We start from the raw sequence: 17,632 nt of genomic DNA on the forward strand, positions 1-17,632 counted from the left end.
TTTCTCACAGGAAGTTATAAGCAAAGTGTGATAGGAAATGATTATAGACAGAAAAAAAATTGACATTTTTGACATTTGTTACATAAAGGATTTGGCATTGAAAGAGCAGCTTAGTGGTTGAGGGTCCAAGTTCTACCATGACAAATTATGGAATTGACCTCAATAAATGGCGCTGGCGTGAATGAGCTTGGAGGCTGTAGAATTTTGGGGGGAGAAAAGTGATTCAATAACATCCATCAATAAGGAGAACCTGCCATCTCTCCTCAATCTGATTTACACATTACTCCAGACCTACACAATGCAGTGAGTCAGTAATGTCCCAGAGAAATTAGAGAGATTTTGTAAATACTGTCTTGCCGGTGTTGCCCACATCCCAGGAATAACTATTAAAAATGCCAGATGTTTAATCGAGATGTGCTTTTTTCACCTGCAGAGTACTTCAAGTAGATACCTTCCATGATATTTGCAATATATGCAGATATTTTTGCCAAGCATGAACGGTGACACCAAAGTATATATTGAAACATAAAAATTATGCGATTGCTTACCATGGTGTAACAATATGTTTTTTTAAATTTACATTTCAAAGTAAAGGAGCACACCTGATTTAAAATTTGAAATTATGTCTCGAGTCTTCAAGCCAAAACTCTGTAGTATGTGTGATTGCGAGAACCTAACTATCAATTTGATACTGAGATTCCTAAGCATAATCCACATACAAGAGGTTAAATTGTCACGGGAATTCTCCCAGTCAGGTGCTGAGCTCCGACAGAGGAGTGGTGAAGCCAGTACGTGATAACATGGATGATTTTTACAAAGTGGTAGTTTTACCACCCAAGTGACATTAGCTAAGTGGGAGTTCCTTTGCAGAGGTTTCATCCTTGTATATTTCAATCCACATTGGTAGGGCGAATAAAGCATCTCACTCAATTGTATTCAATTTTTTGTTCTTGGGTTGGTGCACAGAGAGAGGAGAAACTTGGCTGCTTAAACCCAACTTTAAAAATAGCTTCCCACACATTGCATTTTTGGTCCGGGGAGCCTAGACTCGAGTGGGAATTGGGCTGAAACTGGAAGCACAGAGGAAGCTGTTGTTACCCAGACAGGGTGGATCAAAAAGTTGCCTGGGGACTCTGGTGTTCTTCATTTCATAAGAAATTTCATAAGAAATAATAAGCTAAATACTTCCTTTTTAGAAAAAGGATTAAAAGATTAAAACACACAGCATTCCTCCTGCTATCACCCCTCATCCAGTATCCTTACTGATCCATACCCTGTACATACCCTCCTAGACCCCACACCCTCCATACCTACTTGTGCCCCTCTTCACACCTCTCGTACTAATCTCTGCCCTGAATCTGCAAAGCATGGCCCACCATTCATTCTGTACCACACTTTTTATTTTTATCTATGTTCTGTCCGTACACCTCAGAGCTGCCACAGCCTCCACATGAACTTCTAGCTTTGAAAAATCGCACTCATTCATAAAAACAATTGATACATTAAAATTATTTCAAATAATCCATTATTTTAGAAAAAATACATTTCACTTAGGTTCTTTATTCCTTGTACAACCAAACATTTCTGCAGTGATTATAATGCGATCAGCCAGATGGGCCTCATAGAATGAGTTCTCAGATCAGATTAATAGCCCCAGTCAGGAAACCCTGACTGACAGATAAGAGCAGGAGTCTGCAGTTCCCATTATCTCTGACACAATTTTAACCTCACTGCGAAGCCTCTTCCAGGGATGCCTAACCTGAAAAAGTTACCCTCCTCCCTCCGGACCAACCTCAGGGAATCTCTCTCCCACTGCAACTCTCTTGTAATCCCCCTCTCTCCCTATTTATTCCAGAACCCTCTCCCCATCCCCCTCTCTGATGAAGGATCTAGGCCAGAAACGTCAGCTTTTGTGCTCCTGAGATGCTGCTTGGCCCGCTGTGTTCATCCAGCTTCACACTTTGTTATCTTGGATTCTCCAGCATCTGCAGTTCCCATTATCACTGTCTCAGAAAACCTGTTCAGTCTGAAACCTGGCTCTGAGGGAGCTAGATCAGTGTCAACGACTCTCCTTGTAAATAAAAGATGATTGGTGACAGGATAATGACCTCTGGAGTTATTTCAATTTCTGTTTTATAAACAGTTTGCACTGTCTATCAATGTTTGATAGACATCACATTGTGAAAATGATAGTTTGGGGCATCACTCATACAAACAAGTCTTAGATTGATTATGTCAGCAGGAGCAGTGAAATACCTTGTCAGTGTTGTTTGTTTTAACTCCATACTGTACATTTTTGTGAACAGTTCTTTGACAGCATTGTTGGTTTTGTCAGTCCCAATCATCATCTCAGTCATCAACAAAGTGATGGAAGGAGTGGTCGTCAGTGCTTTTTGGTAGCAATAACCTACTCAATTATACTCAATTTCTGGTCCACCAGGACTATTCCGCTTATTACAACCTTGGTGAAAACCTGGACAAAAGTGCTGGACTCCAGAGGTGAGAGGAGTGAGTGGCATTTAATTAACTGTGGCATCAAGGTGCCATAGCAAAACAGGGGTCCATGGAAATTAGGAGCAAAATGTTTTGCTGGTCATACCTAGCACAAACGAAAGATAGCTGTGGTTGTTTAAAATCAATTATCTCATCGTTTGGCCATCACTGCGGTTTTTTTTCAAGTTATTAGGCTCAATAACATTCCTCTGCCATGACATCGAAAACGTGGATGTTTGCTGATGATTACATAATGTTCGGTACCATTCATGACTCCTCAGATACCGAAGCAGTCCATGTCCTGGATGACATTCAAGCTTGATCTGAAAAGTGACAATTAATACCCAAAAAAGGGCCAGGTATTGACTATCTCCGACAAATGAAGATCAAACCAATGACCCTTGAATGCCTTACCACTGCTGAATTCCACACTGTCAAAATCCTGTGGTTACAATTGACCAGAAACTGAGCTCAACTAGCTATATACATAGAAACATAGAAGGTAGGAGGAGAAGGAGGCAGTTCAGCCCTTCAAGCCTGCTGTGCCATTCATCATGATTGTGGCTGATCGTCCAACTCGGCCGAATCCCTGCTTTCTCCCCATAACTTTGATCCCATTCACCCCAAGTGCTATACTAGCCACCTCTTGAATACATTCAATGTTTTGGCATCAACTACCTCCTGTGGTAATGAATTCCACAGGCTCATTGCTCTTTGGATGTAGAAATGTCCCCTCATCTCTGGCCTAAGTGGTCTACCTTGAATCCTCAGACTGTTACCCCCATCAACAACATCTTCCCTACATCTACATACTGCAGCTGGCCAAGTAAATAGTATACGCAGCCAGAGATTAGGAGTTCTGTGCCAGACAACGCATCTCCTTTCTCCCCAGTGGTTACCAATCATCTACAAAGCAGAATTCGGATGTGTGTTGGAATATTATCTGTTTGCATTGATGAATGAACCTTCAACATTCAAGGGGCTTGACACTATCCAAGACAAAACACCCTATTTCAACATGTACTACCTTCATCACTGATCCAAATACTTGCAGTGTGCTTATCTACATGATGAATTGATTAACTCACCAAGACTCTAAAGATAGCATCTTCGAAACACATCAAATAGAAGGATAAGGCAGTAGATGCCTGGGAACGTCGTACTTAGTTCAGCAAATTTCTGGTCAGTAGTGACCTTAGAATGTTGAGAGTGGAGGATTCACTGATGGTAATACCATTGAATTATGGGACACTTGTTAGATTATCTCTTGGTCAAAAAGCCTGACACTTGTGTGGCTAAAATTTTACACACCATTCATTAGTCCAAGCCTAAATGTGGTCCAGATCTTGCTGCATTTGGATAATGCTTGTTTCAGTATTTGAAGAGTTGCAAAGTCACTGAATGTTATGCAGTCCCACTTGAGGTCTTATGATGGAGGGAAGGTCATTGATGAAGTAGCCTGAAGATAGTTGGGCCTAGGGTAGTACAATGAGGAACTCTACAGCGATGTCCTTTGGCTGATATGATTGATAGTCATTAACCAAATTACTTTATACTGCATTTCCTGATGCCACATTCGGTCAAATGCTGCTTTTGTGTCAACAGCAGTTACACTCGCTTTTGGATTTCAGCTCTTTTGTTCATGTTTGGACCAAGACTGTAATGAGGTTAGGATTTGAGTAGGCCAGGTAGAGCCCAAATTCAGCATCAACAAGCAGAGTATTGAGCACTGTCAATAGCAACTCCCTTCGCTTTTCTGAGGATTGATAGCAGAGTGATAGGGAAATAATTGGCCAGGTTGGAGTCCTCCTGCTTTTGTGGATAGGATATACCTGGGCAATGTTCCACATCAGCATGGAGATCCCAATGTTGTAGCTGTACTGGAGCGGCTTGGCTAAGGGCATGGCAAGTTCTGGAGCACGCATCATCTGTACTATCTGTCCAAGAATGTTGTCAGGGCCCATTGCCTCAATAATTGTCAATGCTTTCGGCTGTTCCTCGATATCATGCAAATGTGGAAGTAAATTGCCGTTCCAACATCCGTGTGGTGTCAACATCCTGCAGCTCGCTTCTTAGTAGTATTGTGAATGAGCCTGCACCTCAAGTTCTGCAACAGTTTAAACAAATCACCTCCCCACCATGTTATCCAGGATGGTTAGGGATGGACGGTATCTGATGACCAAGTCAGTAGTACCCCACATTTTGTGAATCCATTTTTAAAAATGGGCTTTTTAATACATATTTTTACAATGGCAGAGGACAGTTCCCACCCCCAAAGGAATACTTTACTTCTTCAAAAGGCTACAGTAACTCTAAAAGAAATGCACTGAAAACAGATGTGTTCTTACTTTGCATAATATCCTGGGTTCAAACTGCAGTGACTCCAAAATCCAATTTCGTTGTAGCCAGCTGATCATGTAAATAGCTCTGATTCTGATTTAAGTAGCCCGATACCTTTTGGGGACTGCACAAGCATGAACTATAGATTGCCCCAATCCTGCAGCCACAACATTCAGAAGTGGTAGGTTTGGGAGTGGGATTTGAGATTTGTCAACTTCTCAAGGTTTTGCTGTCTGTTATGGGAAAATCCGAGCTTCTGTGTTGTAACTGTGGTTTGAATACTTTCACTCAAACAGTAGTGTTTTCTGATTGGATTGGTGGAATCTAATGCCATGTATCTTCCAGGTGAAGTTTATAGTAATGTTGAGACGTTCACCATTGTTGCCTTAATGGGATCCAGACATGATACTAATATGCAAACTTCAAACTTCCAATGGGCAAAATTATGCTGCCCAACATATTGTATGAATACCTATAAGATTGATCTTATCATTGGAGACTTGGGCTCAACATCCTGTACTTGCCCAGAAATTGAATCTGGAATAGCTACACCTGTGAATCACTGGTTTAGGACATGGATTGGGAATGTTTAATAGCAGAAGTTATATTGGAAAGCCTTTAAAATTTTCTTAAATTCAAAATAGTGAGCAGTGCCCAATCCCTCCTTTCCCACATATCTAAACTCTTCAGAGTCCACCTCAAAAATTCCCCACCTCACTCCAGCATCAGCCTACCCCACCACCCCATCTAAGTTCAAGAGAATAAACACGTCAACATACTTAGAAAATGGAAGGAAGTCCAATAACTGTCAACAATTCAATAAAGTCACAAAACCAATTACTTTGCCACCTGTTTAATTTTAAGTGCATTTTACATTCAAGACATTTTTCAAATTTGCTTACATTAATTAAAGATCACGCAGTTTTACAAACAAGTTTTTAAAAGTCTTTTAAAGACTAAAAGATGTCTAACATATTATATGAAAATAATATTTCATTATAATTAGTTATATTGATATATAATTCACAACAAATAGTTTTACCTGAATATAATGCACACCAAATGTTTGGTAACCTTGCACTGTCTTTACAATACAATGATGCAAGTCCCTCAAAAGACTACTCGCATGCTCTGATCTATGTTTAAGTTGTGGGTTACAATTTGCACTCAAATTCCAAAATCAGTTTATCTATTTAAAGGTTTGACCAATAGACCACGCAAGACAGTCTGGTGCATTGACTCCGGAAACTTTGCGTAATATATAAATAATACCTACTAAGCAGGGCAGTGATTTTACAGGTACACTACAACTCTCGCTTTCTGGTCCAGCTTAGGGAAAGGATTGAAATTCAGTCTAATATTCAGCAAGTCTTCTGCTTCCATTTAGACAGTGGATAACTTTACAGTCAAACTTGATCTATGCAGTGGTGACAGAAAGTTGCTTAAAGCCTAAATCCATGACATGATGAATTACCTCCTTTCATTCTGGACTAGATTAAGTGAGGTTTATTGCCAGTCGGTTTAAGGGAAGCATGATCACTCTCTAACTAGCTCTTAAACATTAAGCAAGATGGACATTGACTGAAGACACTTCCCAGTATCTACTGATTGATTCTTTAAGTTGTCAATTATCCATCAGCCCATTCTCCTCACTATGGTCTGTTGACTTTTGATGGTTTGTAATGCGTTTTCCTCTTTTGTTTGAGGGCATGTATGCAGTCACGACCCAAGATTGATATCCTTGAGAACAGGTCTCAATGCTAGCCCAATGGTGAAGGTAGCGTTAAATCAGATGTTTATAATTGACCAGTGATCATGGGAACTGCAGATGCTGGAGAATCCAAGATAATAAAATGTGAGGCTGGATGAACACAGCAGGCCCAGCAGCATCTCAGGAGCACAAAAGCTGACGTTTCGGGCCTAGACCCTGAATTGACCAGCCATCTTTTCTTAGAGGCCAGTTATTAAATAACTTCTTCCGTGCCTATGGTTTCAAATGTTTGTAACAAGTTTCTTATTATTCTTAAACAAAAAATAAGCAAAAGAAATGGTGGAAAAATGTCGCTTATAACTCAAAATTAAATACACTAACATAGAAAATCACAAAATACTAATTTAAACAAATTGTTATACAAAGTATGTAAAAAGACTGCAGTGGTGAAATATTCTTCAATACATGCTCTTAAGTGATGAAAATCTACAGGATTATAAAATTGCAAGTTGACTTGAATACCAGGTTATATTCAGTCAAAAGATTAAGTTTAGTTGTGTATAACTGCTTCACTTCTAAAATATTTATTTAATAGACGAAGAAGACAGTTGTTATAATTTCTTGATAAGAGCTCATGAGCTGAAAGATTGCTACCTCAGCTTTATTCAGCCTTGGAAGTCTGGATGTTCTCACCATCATGAAATGGAAAGTAAAGAACTTGATGTAAAATCTTCTTTTTAGTCGAGAGTATCTTTTGTATTTCTTCACTCCAAACTGGCTTGTCAGTGTTATTTAACTTTACAACCATACTTAAAGGGAAAGACTTGATTTAGTAGTCCACTTTCTGAACAATATTTATCAATTGCATTCTTGCCATAGAATACCTATTTTACCCTAACTGTTTTACACAAGTTGTTGCTGTTTCTTCTTTTCTTAATTTAAGCTGTAGATGCTCAGGAGGACTCTGAAAGAGCTGAGCAAAGGCTGTACATTATTGCTGACCACCTTGGATTCAGCTGGACAGGTAAAACTCAATAAGCAGTATCTTTGTGCATTAATTTCAGAACAGTGCTGCTATTGAAGATTGGACTACCATTTGAAATGAGATCAAATATTGGGCTCACTTTTGTTTGTTTTGTCTTTTCCCTTTCTTCTTTTAGTTTCCATATTTCACACGTTATGCAGTTGACAATACAATTTGGTCTGTTTGTTCCTTCTGTAAATGCTTATAGGGAGAATTACATTAGTTTAATTGATCAACTACTTGTTGAAATGGAATTGTCTGGATTCCTCTCTCTACTGTCACATATTGGCACAGCTGAGTCTGAAAGTTCACTGTATTGGGAATGGTATTTATAAATCTATGAAATATTACTCAACACCCCGTTCAGTGGAGGAGCAAAACTCTCCACAACCAAAACCCTACACAAAAGATTGGATTTAAGAAAATTCATAAATGCTAATGTGTTGGAAGTGAAGCTTCAGTCAGTCTGCAGTTTACCCATCCCAATCTTGCTTCCATCAGAATTTTACCAGCGGTGGAGGTAGTGTGCCAATTCAGGCCCACTTCCAGCACTTTGTCCCATCACCACTGGGATTTAACTGGAGATTTCCTTGACCAGGTCAGTGGTGGTCAGAAAGGGGATTTGCCCTTAAGTCTTTGGGCCAGTAGGAGTGCCCTTGCAAGGCGCTATCCTCACCAGAGCTCCCCTGTCCTCTGAGGCCTGTCAAACCATGACCCCTCAACCATGTTGTCAGAGCCTGGCTGTTGTCTTCAGGACAGATTCCAGCATCTGCAATAATTTGTTCCTGCCTGGCAGAACCTCAGTTACCTCAATGTAACACAGCTTGCCTCCCTCAAACTCTGAGGGCTGTACTGACAGTTGCCACTGCTCCCAGTGATGCTGCTGGTGCTGGAGATTTGCAAGCCTCTGTTTGCCTGACAGTTCTCTAAGGCAGGTATTCGTGCCCAGGGGAGATAACGTAAATATAAGAGTGATGTTAACAGTGACAGGGGAGTCTAGAACCAAGGGTCACAGTCTAAGGATAAGGAATAGACCTTTTGGGTCATAGATGAGGAAGAATTTTTTCACCCAGAGAGGTGAACATATGGAATTCGCTGCTACAGGAAACTATTGAGGCCAAAACATCCAAGATTTTCAAAACAGATGTAGAGACAGCTCTTAGGACTAAAGGAATCGAGGGATAGGAAGAGAAATGCAGAACAGGATGCCGATTTGGATGATCAGCCATGATTCTATTGAATGGTGGAGCTGGCCCAAAACACTGAATGGCCTACATTTCATGTTGCTACATTTGATGCCTTGAGGAAGGGAAGTGTCACCTCAAATATATTAATGGCCAGTTGGTTATTAAGTGGCTATGGAGCAGCTGTTCTTTGGCTTGGTGACCTCAACCACCACTTCTCCACATCTTACTCTCCCCCAACGCCACCCAGATTTTTACCCCAAGGCAACATTCTGTGAAATCTAGCCTTTGGTTGCAATGACATAGACACTGACATTTCCATGATCAGTGATACCTCTTCAAATGGTAATTGGTCGTGCTGTTGCCCTCAATAAGTCCCACTCAAGATGTGATGGTCAATATCAATGAATGAATGAAAGAGCAGGTGGTACTTGTTTCTCAACTAGAATTGACAGATTTAAAAAGGACTTTTTAAAAATGCTGCTTAATATACTAACTGTTGTGGGCTGCTTCATCTCAATCCACATCATGTAAGCTCTTAGTCTAAGAGTTAGTTTTTACTGACTTCTTTTTAAAATAAAGACACTTAGATCCTGAATTTCCCAAGTGTTCATTATAAATTACTGGGTATTCAGCAGAACTACTGAAGAAGTGGTCAAAGCAGTAATTAACTCATTTCTTGGGAATTCTGCCAGTCTCTCATTGAATTTCTAGCAGGAAATGAAGAGAGCCTCTACAGAATTTCCAGATCATTAACTTTTACTGAAATTCTAATAAATGATCTCTCAATGCTACATGCGCTATAAAACTGAAAGTTATTGCAGCCTGAATTTATATTTTTGTTCAGAATATCAGTGATTTAACAATTTCCTTGCATCAGAGTCTCTAGCTCAGCTTCCATTTGATTTTTTTTGTCCAGTTTACTGTCCTGTTTAAACTGAAGATTAATATTCTTAGTTTTTACACTGACAACTGGATTATTTCATCGTCGCTCTGATCTGTGGGCATTCATTTTGGAAATGAGGAGCTACATTTATCATCTGTTAATTAGCAATGGGTAGAAAGTCTCTTTTGAGATGCTAGAAAACGTGCAGAATCAACACCCCAGGGAAGAACCAAGATATCCCCATTATGAAGTTGTAGAAATATCATGTTATATGTGGAAAATATGGGGTGAAATCTTAGTCAAAATTGGAGCAATCTCTGAATATATTTGCCTTTATTGATTAATGTTGCATGAACCATAAGCTACAATCACTACCTGTGGATTGTCCCAAAACGTTCCAGAAGGACAGTAAATAATCCTCCTCATTCAAGAAAGAGTCCTTTTCTCTCATTTAGAAATTAAGTTAAATCTCCTTTTGGGTCTTCATGATGTGCAATAGATAGAGAATTTATCTGGCTCTTACTTGGAGAATAATATCTTGATAAACCTAGCACTAATGTTATAACCTTGAATTTTTGAGAACAGTTCGGAGTTTGAGGGGAAAAGAATAGGTTGGCAGAACACATAGCATTTGCAATAATTTGAAAGTAATTACATGCCTACATTTGCAGTGTTTTTTAATGTTATTTATTTTGAAAAAAGACCCTTGTAAATTCTGAGTGTATTGTTTGTAAATACTTTTGCTTTTATTTTAGAGCTTGCCAGGGATCTGGATTTCAGTGAGGAACAGATTCACCAAATCAGAATTGAAAACCCAAATTCATTGGTAGACCAGAGCCACGCACTGTTGAAATATTGGATAGAAAGAGATGGCAAGAACGCTTCGGGTAGTACATTTTTTTTGTTTGAATTGCTTACAATGTGTCTGTAAAAGTCAGTATCAGGAGAAGAGAAATTCAATATCAATCATAGGTTTAGAAATATTGCAATCCTCCAACAGTGTTGGTTTTTCTAGTGGTAATAGTTAACTGTTTCTAGTTGACTATATTGGTCAGTAAAACATTGTGATCTACAGCACCTGAAATTAGAGTTTTAAAATTATGTTATATGTGTCAGGACTTCGCACAGAATTGATCATTTATTCCATTGTCAGCACTTCTCAGACCAGCCTGATTTCCTCTCATTATATCTCTGCCAACTGTTTCATCGCCAAATTGCTACTCCAGTCCTTCATGATTCCTCATCCATTGTTCACTCCTGTCATCTAACTCAGGTTTGTTCAAGGAAATCCAATCCTTTCAGCCACTCTGGGTGCTCCTCCTGGTGTCCTCGAATGGATCCAACATGGCAACCCGCATGTGGCTTAGGAATAGTAAAATCCTTATCTTTCACCAATCTTCCCACATTTCTACACATTTGGAGCTAACCACAGGGAGCGACGGCTTATCCCATGAACCTCACCAAACACTGCCCTAATAATCATTGCTCCATTTTGCATTTTCATCCAGATTGCCAGCCCAGTTCTGAGCAAGCTTCAGGTCACCCTCAACCTATCATGGATGATCATATCGGCATCTAAACTTTGACTAAAGTTGACTCATTCTTCCTTTCAAATAGTCTCCAAGTTTGGATATACTGTCCCTAGAAACATACCCATAGAAAACTGCTGGCTCGGTGCCTTGGCGTCCAAGAGAAAGTAACACTGTGGTCTTCCAAGTGCAACTTCCAAGCCATGAGACTGCCTGGTGAACTAAGCAATGATCTAGCTTATCACATTTCAGCTGGTGTCTGACTAGTGCCTTGTATATCATATCCTTGAGCCATCTAGCCATGATTTTGTTTTTACATTGGATATGGGTGTCACTGGCAAGACCTGTATTTCTTAGTCATTGCTCATTATCCATGAGAACGTGTTGGCGAGCCACGTTCCTGAAGTGCTGCAGTCCATCTGAAAAAGGCATACAGTGACGTTAGAAAGGAAGGACCAAGTCTTGGATCTGGTAACAGTGAAGGAACGACAATATATTTCTAAGTTAGGATGGCCTGATAGTTGTGGCTGAGTGGTTAAGGCGATGGTTTAAAAATCCACTGAAATCTCACCTTGTCAGTTCAAATCCTACTGACTACGTTTGTCTGCATTTCTGTCTTTAACCATAAGAAGTAGAAACAGAAGTAGGCCATTAAGCTCATCGAATCTGCTTCATCATTCAGTGAGGTCATGGTTGACCTAATTATCCTCAACTTCTCTCTTCTGCATTTTTTGCATATCCCTTGATTCCCTTTACAGCTTAAAAATCTGCCCATCTCAACCTCAATATACTCAATGATCCATCCTCAACAACCCTTGACGGTAAGGAATTCCACGGATGCACCACCCTCTGAGGGGAGAAATCCCTCCTCACCTGTCGTAAACTGGTGAGCTCATATTCTGAGATTATGCCCTCTAGTCCTCGACTTTCCCAAAGGGGACAACAACCTTTCAGCATCTACCCTGTCACATCCCCCTAAGTATCTTGTATGTTTCAATCAGGTAATTTCTCATTCTATGAAATTCCATTGAATCTCGGCCCAACCTACTCAACCTCCTCTCATAAGATAGTCCAACCCTACCTGCTATCAGCCTAGTGAACCTTCTCTGGACTGCCTCCAATGCCAGTATACCTTTCTTCAGATAAAGGCCCCAAACTGCTTATCACATTTCAGCTGGTGTCTGACTAGTGCCTTGTATAGTTTTGTCAAAACCTCTCTTCTCTCCCAAACTATGATCTTACATTGTTCGTTATAAATTACGGGGACCAACATTTTGTTTTTGGTTGACAGGAAAAATGAAAAAGCAGAGTATTACTTAAATGGAGAGCATCTTTGAAATTCTAAGGTGCAGAGGTATCCAAGTATTCAAGTGGGTGAGTCACAACAAGTTAGTGTGCAGGTGTGGCATGTAATCAGGAAGGCTACTGGGATGCTGTCCTACATTGAGAAGAATTTACCACAAAATGAGGGATGTCATGATTCAGTTCTACAAGGCATTGGTGAGACCACATCATGATACTACGTACAGTTTTGATCTGCTTACTTAAGGAAGGATGTAAATGCATTGAAAGCAGTTCAGAGGTGGTTTATTAGTTTAATACCTAGAATAAATGAATTGCCTTCTGAGGAGACTTTGAATGGACTGTCTTGTTTTCACTGGCGTTTAGATGAGTCCAGGATGATCTGATTGAAGCCTATTAGATTCTGAATGGTCTTAACAAGATAGAAATGGTAAGGATGTTTCCTCTTGTGGATTCAGTTCAGACCCAGGGGACATTGCTTTAAAATTAAAAGTTACCCTCCAAAAACTGAGATGGGGAAGAACTTTTTCTGAGGGTTGTGCAACTTTGGAAGTCTCTACCTTTGGAAGTCATTAAATCTCTTCAGGCAGAGATAAATAGATCCTTGTTAGACAGGTGAATCAAAGATTATCAGGCTAGATGAGATTGTAGAATTTGAAACAGAAATAGATCATCTGTAATCATATCAAATGGTAGAGTTGTGTTGAGGGGCTAAATGGTCTACTTCTGCTATTATTTTGTATGTATGTACATTTATATATGAAGAGTAAGTCACAGATCATGGTGTCCCCAGATGTCATGTTGTCCTTGTCATTCTAGCTGGTACAGATTGTAGATTTGGATTGCACTATTGATTGAACCTTGACACATTGGTGTTATACATCTTGTATATGATGCACTTTACTGCCACTGTCACTTTGAGAGGGAATGAATGTTTACCTTAGTGGATATGCTGCCAATCAAGTGGGCTACTTGTCTTGAATAATATTGAGTTTCTTGAATTTTGATGGAGCTGCACACATCTAGACAATTAGAGATCTTCCATCACACATCTGACTCATGCCTTACAGCTGGTAGACTTTGGCCACAAGAGCAGGTCTGTGCTGAGTGGCTCACCTTCTATCTCTACACAGTATTTATCTGGCTGGAAAAATTCAACATACCAAGATTTTTTTACTTGGTATCTATATGTATAAGGCCAAGCATCCTCTGTATACTGTTAACAGACTTTTAACTTTACCTGGCAGTTTCAAAGACTGGTGCATGAATGCCTGCAGGTCCCTCTGTTCCTCCTTATTATTTACATTTACATCAGTTGGTTAACATTGCCTCTCCTCATTCATCCTACTGAAATTCAGTTATTTGCATTAACCTTCATCTGCCATGAGACTGCCTGGTGAACTAAGCAATGATCTACTGAATGACCTCCTGTTACTATTCTCTTGACTATTAACTACATTTGAGCCGTGACTAATTTTGCTCCAGATTATTATTTCTAAATATACTGGTTCCACTGATATTAAGCTGATGCCCTGTAATTTCCAGGTGTTTCCCTCTTTTTTTTTTGGAAATGGTTGTAAAATTTACAGATCTACCTGACTGCTGTTGCTGAATTGAAAGATTGTGGTCGGAGTCTGCAATCTCCATCCTTTCTTCCCCCAGCAATCTCGAAAGCATTTCATTCAGACCCAGGTGAATTTCCTACATTGTGCACTGCCAACTTATTTGGTACTTTCTTCTTATCTATTTTCATTCAGTCCAATAGCACCATTTGCAGTGGCAATCTTATGTTCCAAAATGATGGTTTGTGTCATGGTGGTAAACTTTGTCTTAAGCATTACCTGATGTTGTGCTGGAGCTCTGTTCCGGCCTGGCAAACTCTTGTCATGTTTACTCCAGACGTAGACAGTAAGTTGCTCATCATCTTGATCAGCTGAGATTTTATTTTCCTCTACTTGCTTCTTCTAATGCATTTCCAAACCCAGGCTCTAGAGCCTGGCATCAACAGCTTTCTTCCCAATTATCAATGTCAACATCTTCATCTATCTTTTGCAACCACCTGTGCATTGAGGCATGCTTGCCTGTGAGGTGACGATCCAGTGACAGGCTTACTATACAGAAGGTCATTAGGTATAAGCTGACATCTATCTCATGAACATAAGCAGTGCAGAAGTCATCAGCTTAACAATAATTATATGCTAATGGTATTCGCACACTCTACAATTTATGAATTGGTGACCTGGTCCTGCAGAAGGGATACCGTGGATATGTCTAATACAGCAAAGGTGGAAACTATTTACTTACTGAACACATTATCGTTGTGGAGGATATCTGAGCCCAAGAATGAGGAATTAAAGTAAACCATTCAGCACTTCAAGCCTGCTCTGCACTAGAATCAAGAAATCTAAGGGTTGAGGTACATAATTCTTTGAACTTTGTGTCACAGGTAGATAGGTTGTTAAGAAGACATTTAGCGTGCTTGCCTTCATTGATCAGACCTTTGAGTATAGAAGTTGGGACGTTACGTTGAGATTGTACAGGGTGTTGATGAGGCCACTTCTGGAGTACTGCTTGCAGTTTTGGTCGACCAATTATAGGAAGGATTTTATCAAATTTGAGGGAGTTGAGAAAGGATTTACCAGGATGTGGGAGACAATAAGTGCTGCAGATACTGGAAGTCAGAGTCTATAGGTGTGAGGCTGGAAAAGAACAGTAGGTCGGACAGCATCCGCGGAGGAGGGAAGTCAACGTTTTTGGGCTAACCATTACCCAAGGAAAACCAACCATGCTGGGCCATCAACCAACCCGATCTTCTGGTTACCATCCGTTTTAATTTCCCCTCCCACTCACCTGACAACATGTCCATCCTTGGCGTCCTCCATGCTCAGAGTGAGAACAAATATAAACTAGAGGAACAACACCCGATATTTCACCTTGGGAACTTATAGCACAATGGCTTCATAACTGCCTTCTCCAGGATGTTGCCAGGAATGAAGGGTTTGAGTTATAAAAATAAGCTGGATAGTCTTGGACAGCTTTCACTGGAGCTTAGGGGGTTATGGGGTGATCTTATAGAGGTTTATAAAATCTGAAGGACATGGATAAGTTGAATACCAAGGTTCATTTCCCTAGGATGGGGGAGTTCAAAGTTAGGGGACATGTTTTTAGGGTGGAAGTGCAGAAAGTTTAAGAAGAACATGAGGGGAAACTTTTATTCTTTACATGGAGTGGTTCATATCATATGGTCATCAAGATATATAGGATGGTAACAGACTCTTCAGTCCAACTTGTCCATGCCAACCAGATACCCTGTATAAGTCTAGTCCCATTTGTCAACATTGGGCCCATATCCCTCTGAACCTTTCCTCTTCATATACCCATCCAGATGTCTTTTAAATGTTGTATTTGCAACAGCCGCCACCAGTTCCTCTGGCAACTTATTCCATATATGCATCACGCTGTATGTGAGAAAGTTGCCCCTTAGGTCTCTTTTAAATCTTTCCCCTCACCTTAAACCTATGCCTCTAGTTTTGGGCTCTCCACCCCAGGAAAAAGACCTTGTCTATCTACCCCACCCATGCCCATCATGATTTTATAAACCTCTATAAGGTCATTCCCTCAGCCTCCAAAGCTCTAGGGGAAATAGCCCCAGCCTCTCCAAGCCTGGTAACATCCTGGTAAGTTTTTTCTGAACCCGTGCATGTGGTATGAACCGCCAGAAGTATTGGATGCAAGTACAGTTACGATATTTAAAGGACATTTGATAAATACATAAATAAGAAAGATTTGGAAGGACATGGGTCAAGTGAAGGCAAGTGGAACCAGCTTAGTTTGGGAACATGGTCGGTGCATCATGGCAGCTTAGTGGTTAGCACTGCTGCCTCACGGTACCAGGGACCCAGATTTGATTCTACCCTCAGGCGACTGTCTGTGTGGAGTTTGGTCATTCTGCACACATCTGCATGGGTTCCCTCCAGGTGATCCAGTTATCTCCCACAGTCCAAAGATGTGCGGGTTAGGTGGATTCACCATGCTAAACTGCCCGTTGCATCCAAGGATGTGCAGGGTAGATAGATTAGCAATGGGGAAATGTGGAGTTAGGGTGATAGGATCGGGGTTGGGTCTGGATTGGATGCCCTTTAAAGGATCGGAATGGACTTCATGAGCCGGAAGGCCTGCTACCCCACTATAGGAGTTCTAGGACGAGTTGGGCTGAAGGGTCAGTTTCCATGCTGTATGACTCTATGGCTGATCTGATTTTAACTTCAGCTCCACATTCCTGAATATTCCTAATAATCTTTCATCGCCTTGGTAATCAAGAATCCATCTACCTCTATCTTAAGGATGTTTAAAGATCCTACATCCACTGTCTTTTGAGCAAGAGAATTCCAAAGACGTCCAATGGTCTGAGAGAGAAAAAAATGTTTTCTTGTGTCCTTTTTAAATGGACACCCCTTATTTTTAAACTATGATCCCTAGTTCTAGATTTTCCCGCAAGAAGAAACATCCTTTTGACATCTACCTGATCACGCCCCCTCACTGGCATCACTGATTCTTATGAATTCCAGAGCCTGCCCAGCCTTTCCACATGGGCCAATCCATTCACTCCAGGTATTAATTTCATAAACCTTCTCTGAACTGCATCCATTGCATTAATATCCTTGTATATGTACAGTAACCAGTACTGTACACAGTACCCCAGAGCAATGTCCTGGTTGACTGAAGAATTCAATTCCACTCACAGTAAACTATAACATTCTATTAGCTTCCTTGCTTACGTAACTTCGATAATCTTAGATGCAGCGCCTTGTCACATGCCTTCTGGAAATCTAAATGCAATACATCCACTGGCTCTCCTTTACCTACACCATAAGTTACTTCTCCAAAGAATTCGAAAAATTTAGTTAAATATGATTTCCCTTTTATAAAACCCATGTTGTCTTTGCCTGACCACTTTGAAATAATTCAAGTGCCCTGTTATAACATCGTAAATCATAGCTGTAACGTTTTCTCCATGACAGAGGAGTGCGTGGTGGTCATAGGCTTAGTAGACTTGCAGTTTGGTGTCTTCAGTCAGGCTGCTGCTGTTTAATGATCTCATTCAGTTTGGCCATAATAGCCGTAGCTTTTAGGCTCTGTGTTGATTTTAGAATCGCGTAAAAG

General features: G+C 40.4%; 1 protein-coding gene across 7 annotated transcripts in view; it reads left to right on the forward strand.

Annotated features, from left to right (window-relative positions):
• ank2b (ankyrin 2b, neuronal) overlaps window positions 1-17,632 on the forward strand; it is a 794,414-nt gene that overhangs the window by 744,334 nt on the left and 32,448 nt on the right. For all 7 annotated transcript variants that reach the window (XM_059645900.1, XM_059645896.1, XM_059645912.1 and 4 more), the window contains 2 exons: window positions 7,488-7,568; window positions 10,394-10,525. In XM_059645900.1, the coding sequence (XP_059501883.1) occupies window positions 7,488-7,568; window positions 10,394-10,525 (213 nt within the window). The remainder of the gene's footprint in view (window positions 1-7,487; window positions 7,569-10,393; window positions 10,526-17,632) is intronic.

The sequence above is a fragment of the Stegostoma tigrinum genome, chromosome 1 (genome assembly GCF_030684315.1).
Source record: "Stegostoma tigrinum isolate sSteTig4 chromosome 1, sSteTig4.hap1, whole genome shotgun sequence".
Lineage (NCBI taxonomy): Eukaryota > Metazoa > Chordata > Chondrichthyes > Orectolobiformes > Stegostomatidae > Stegostoma > Stegostoma tigrinum.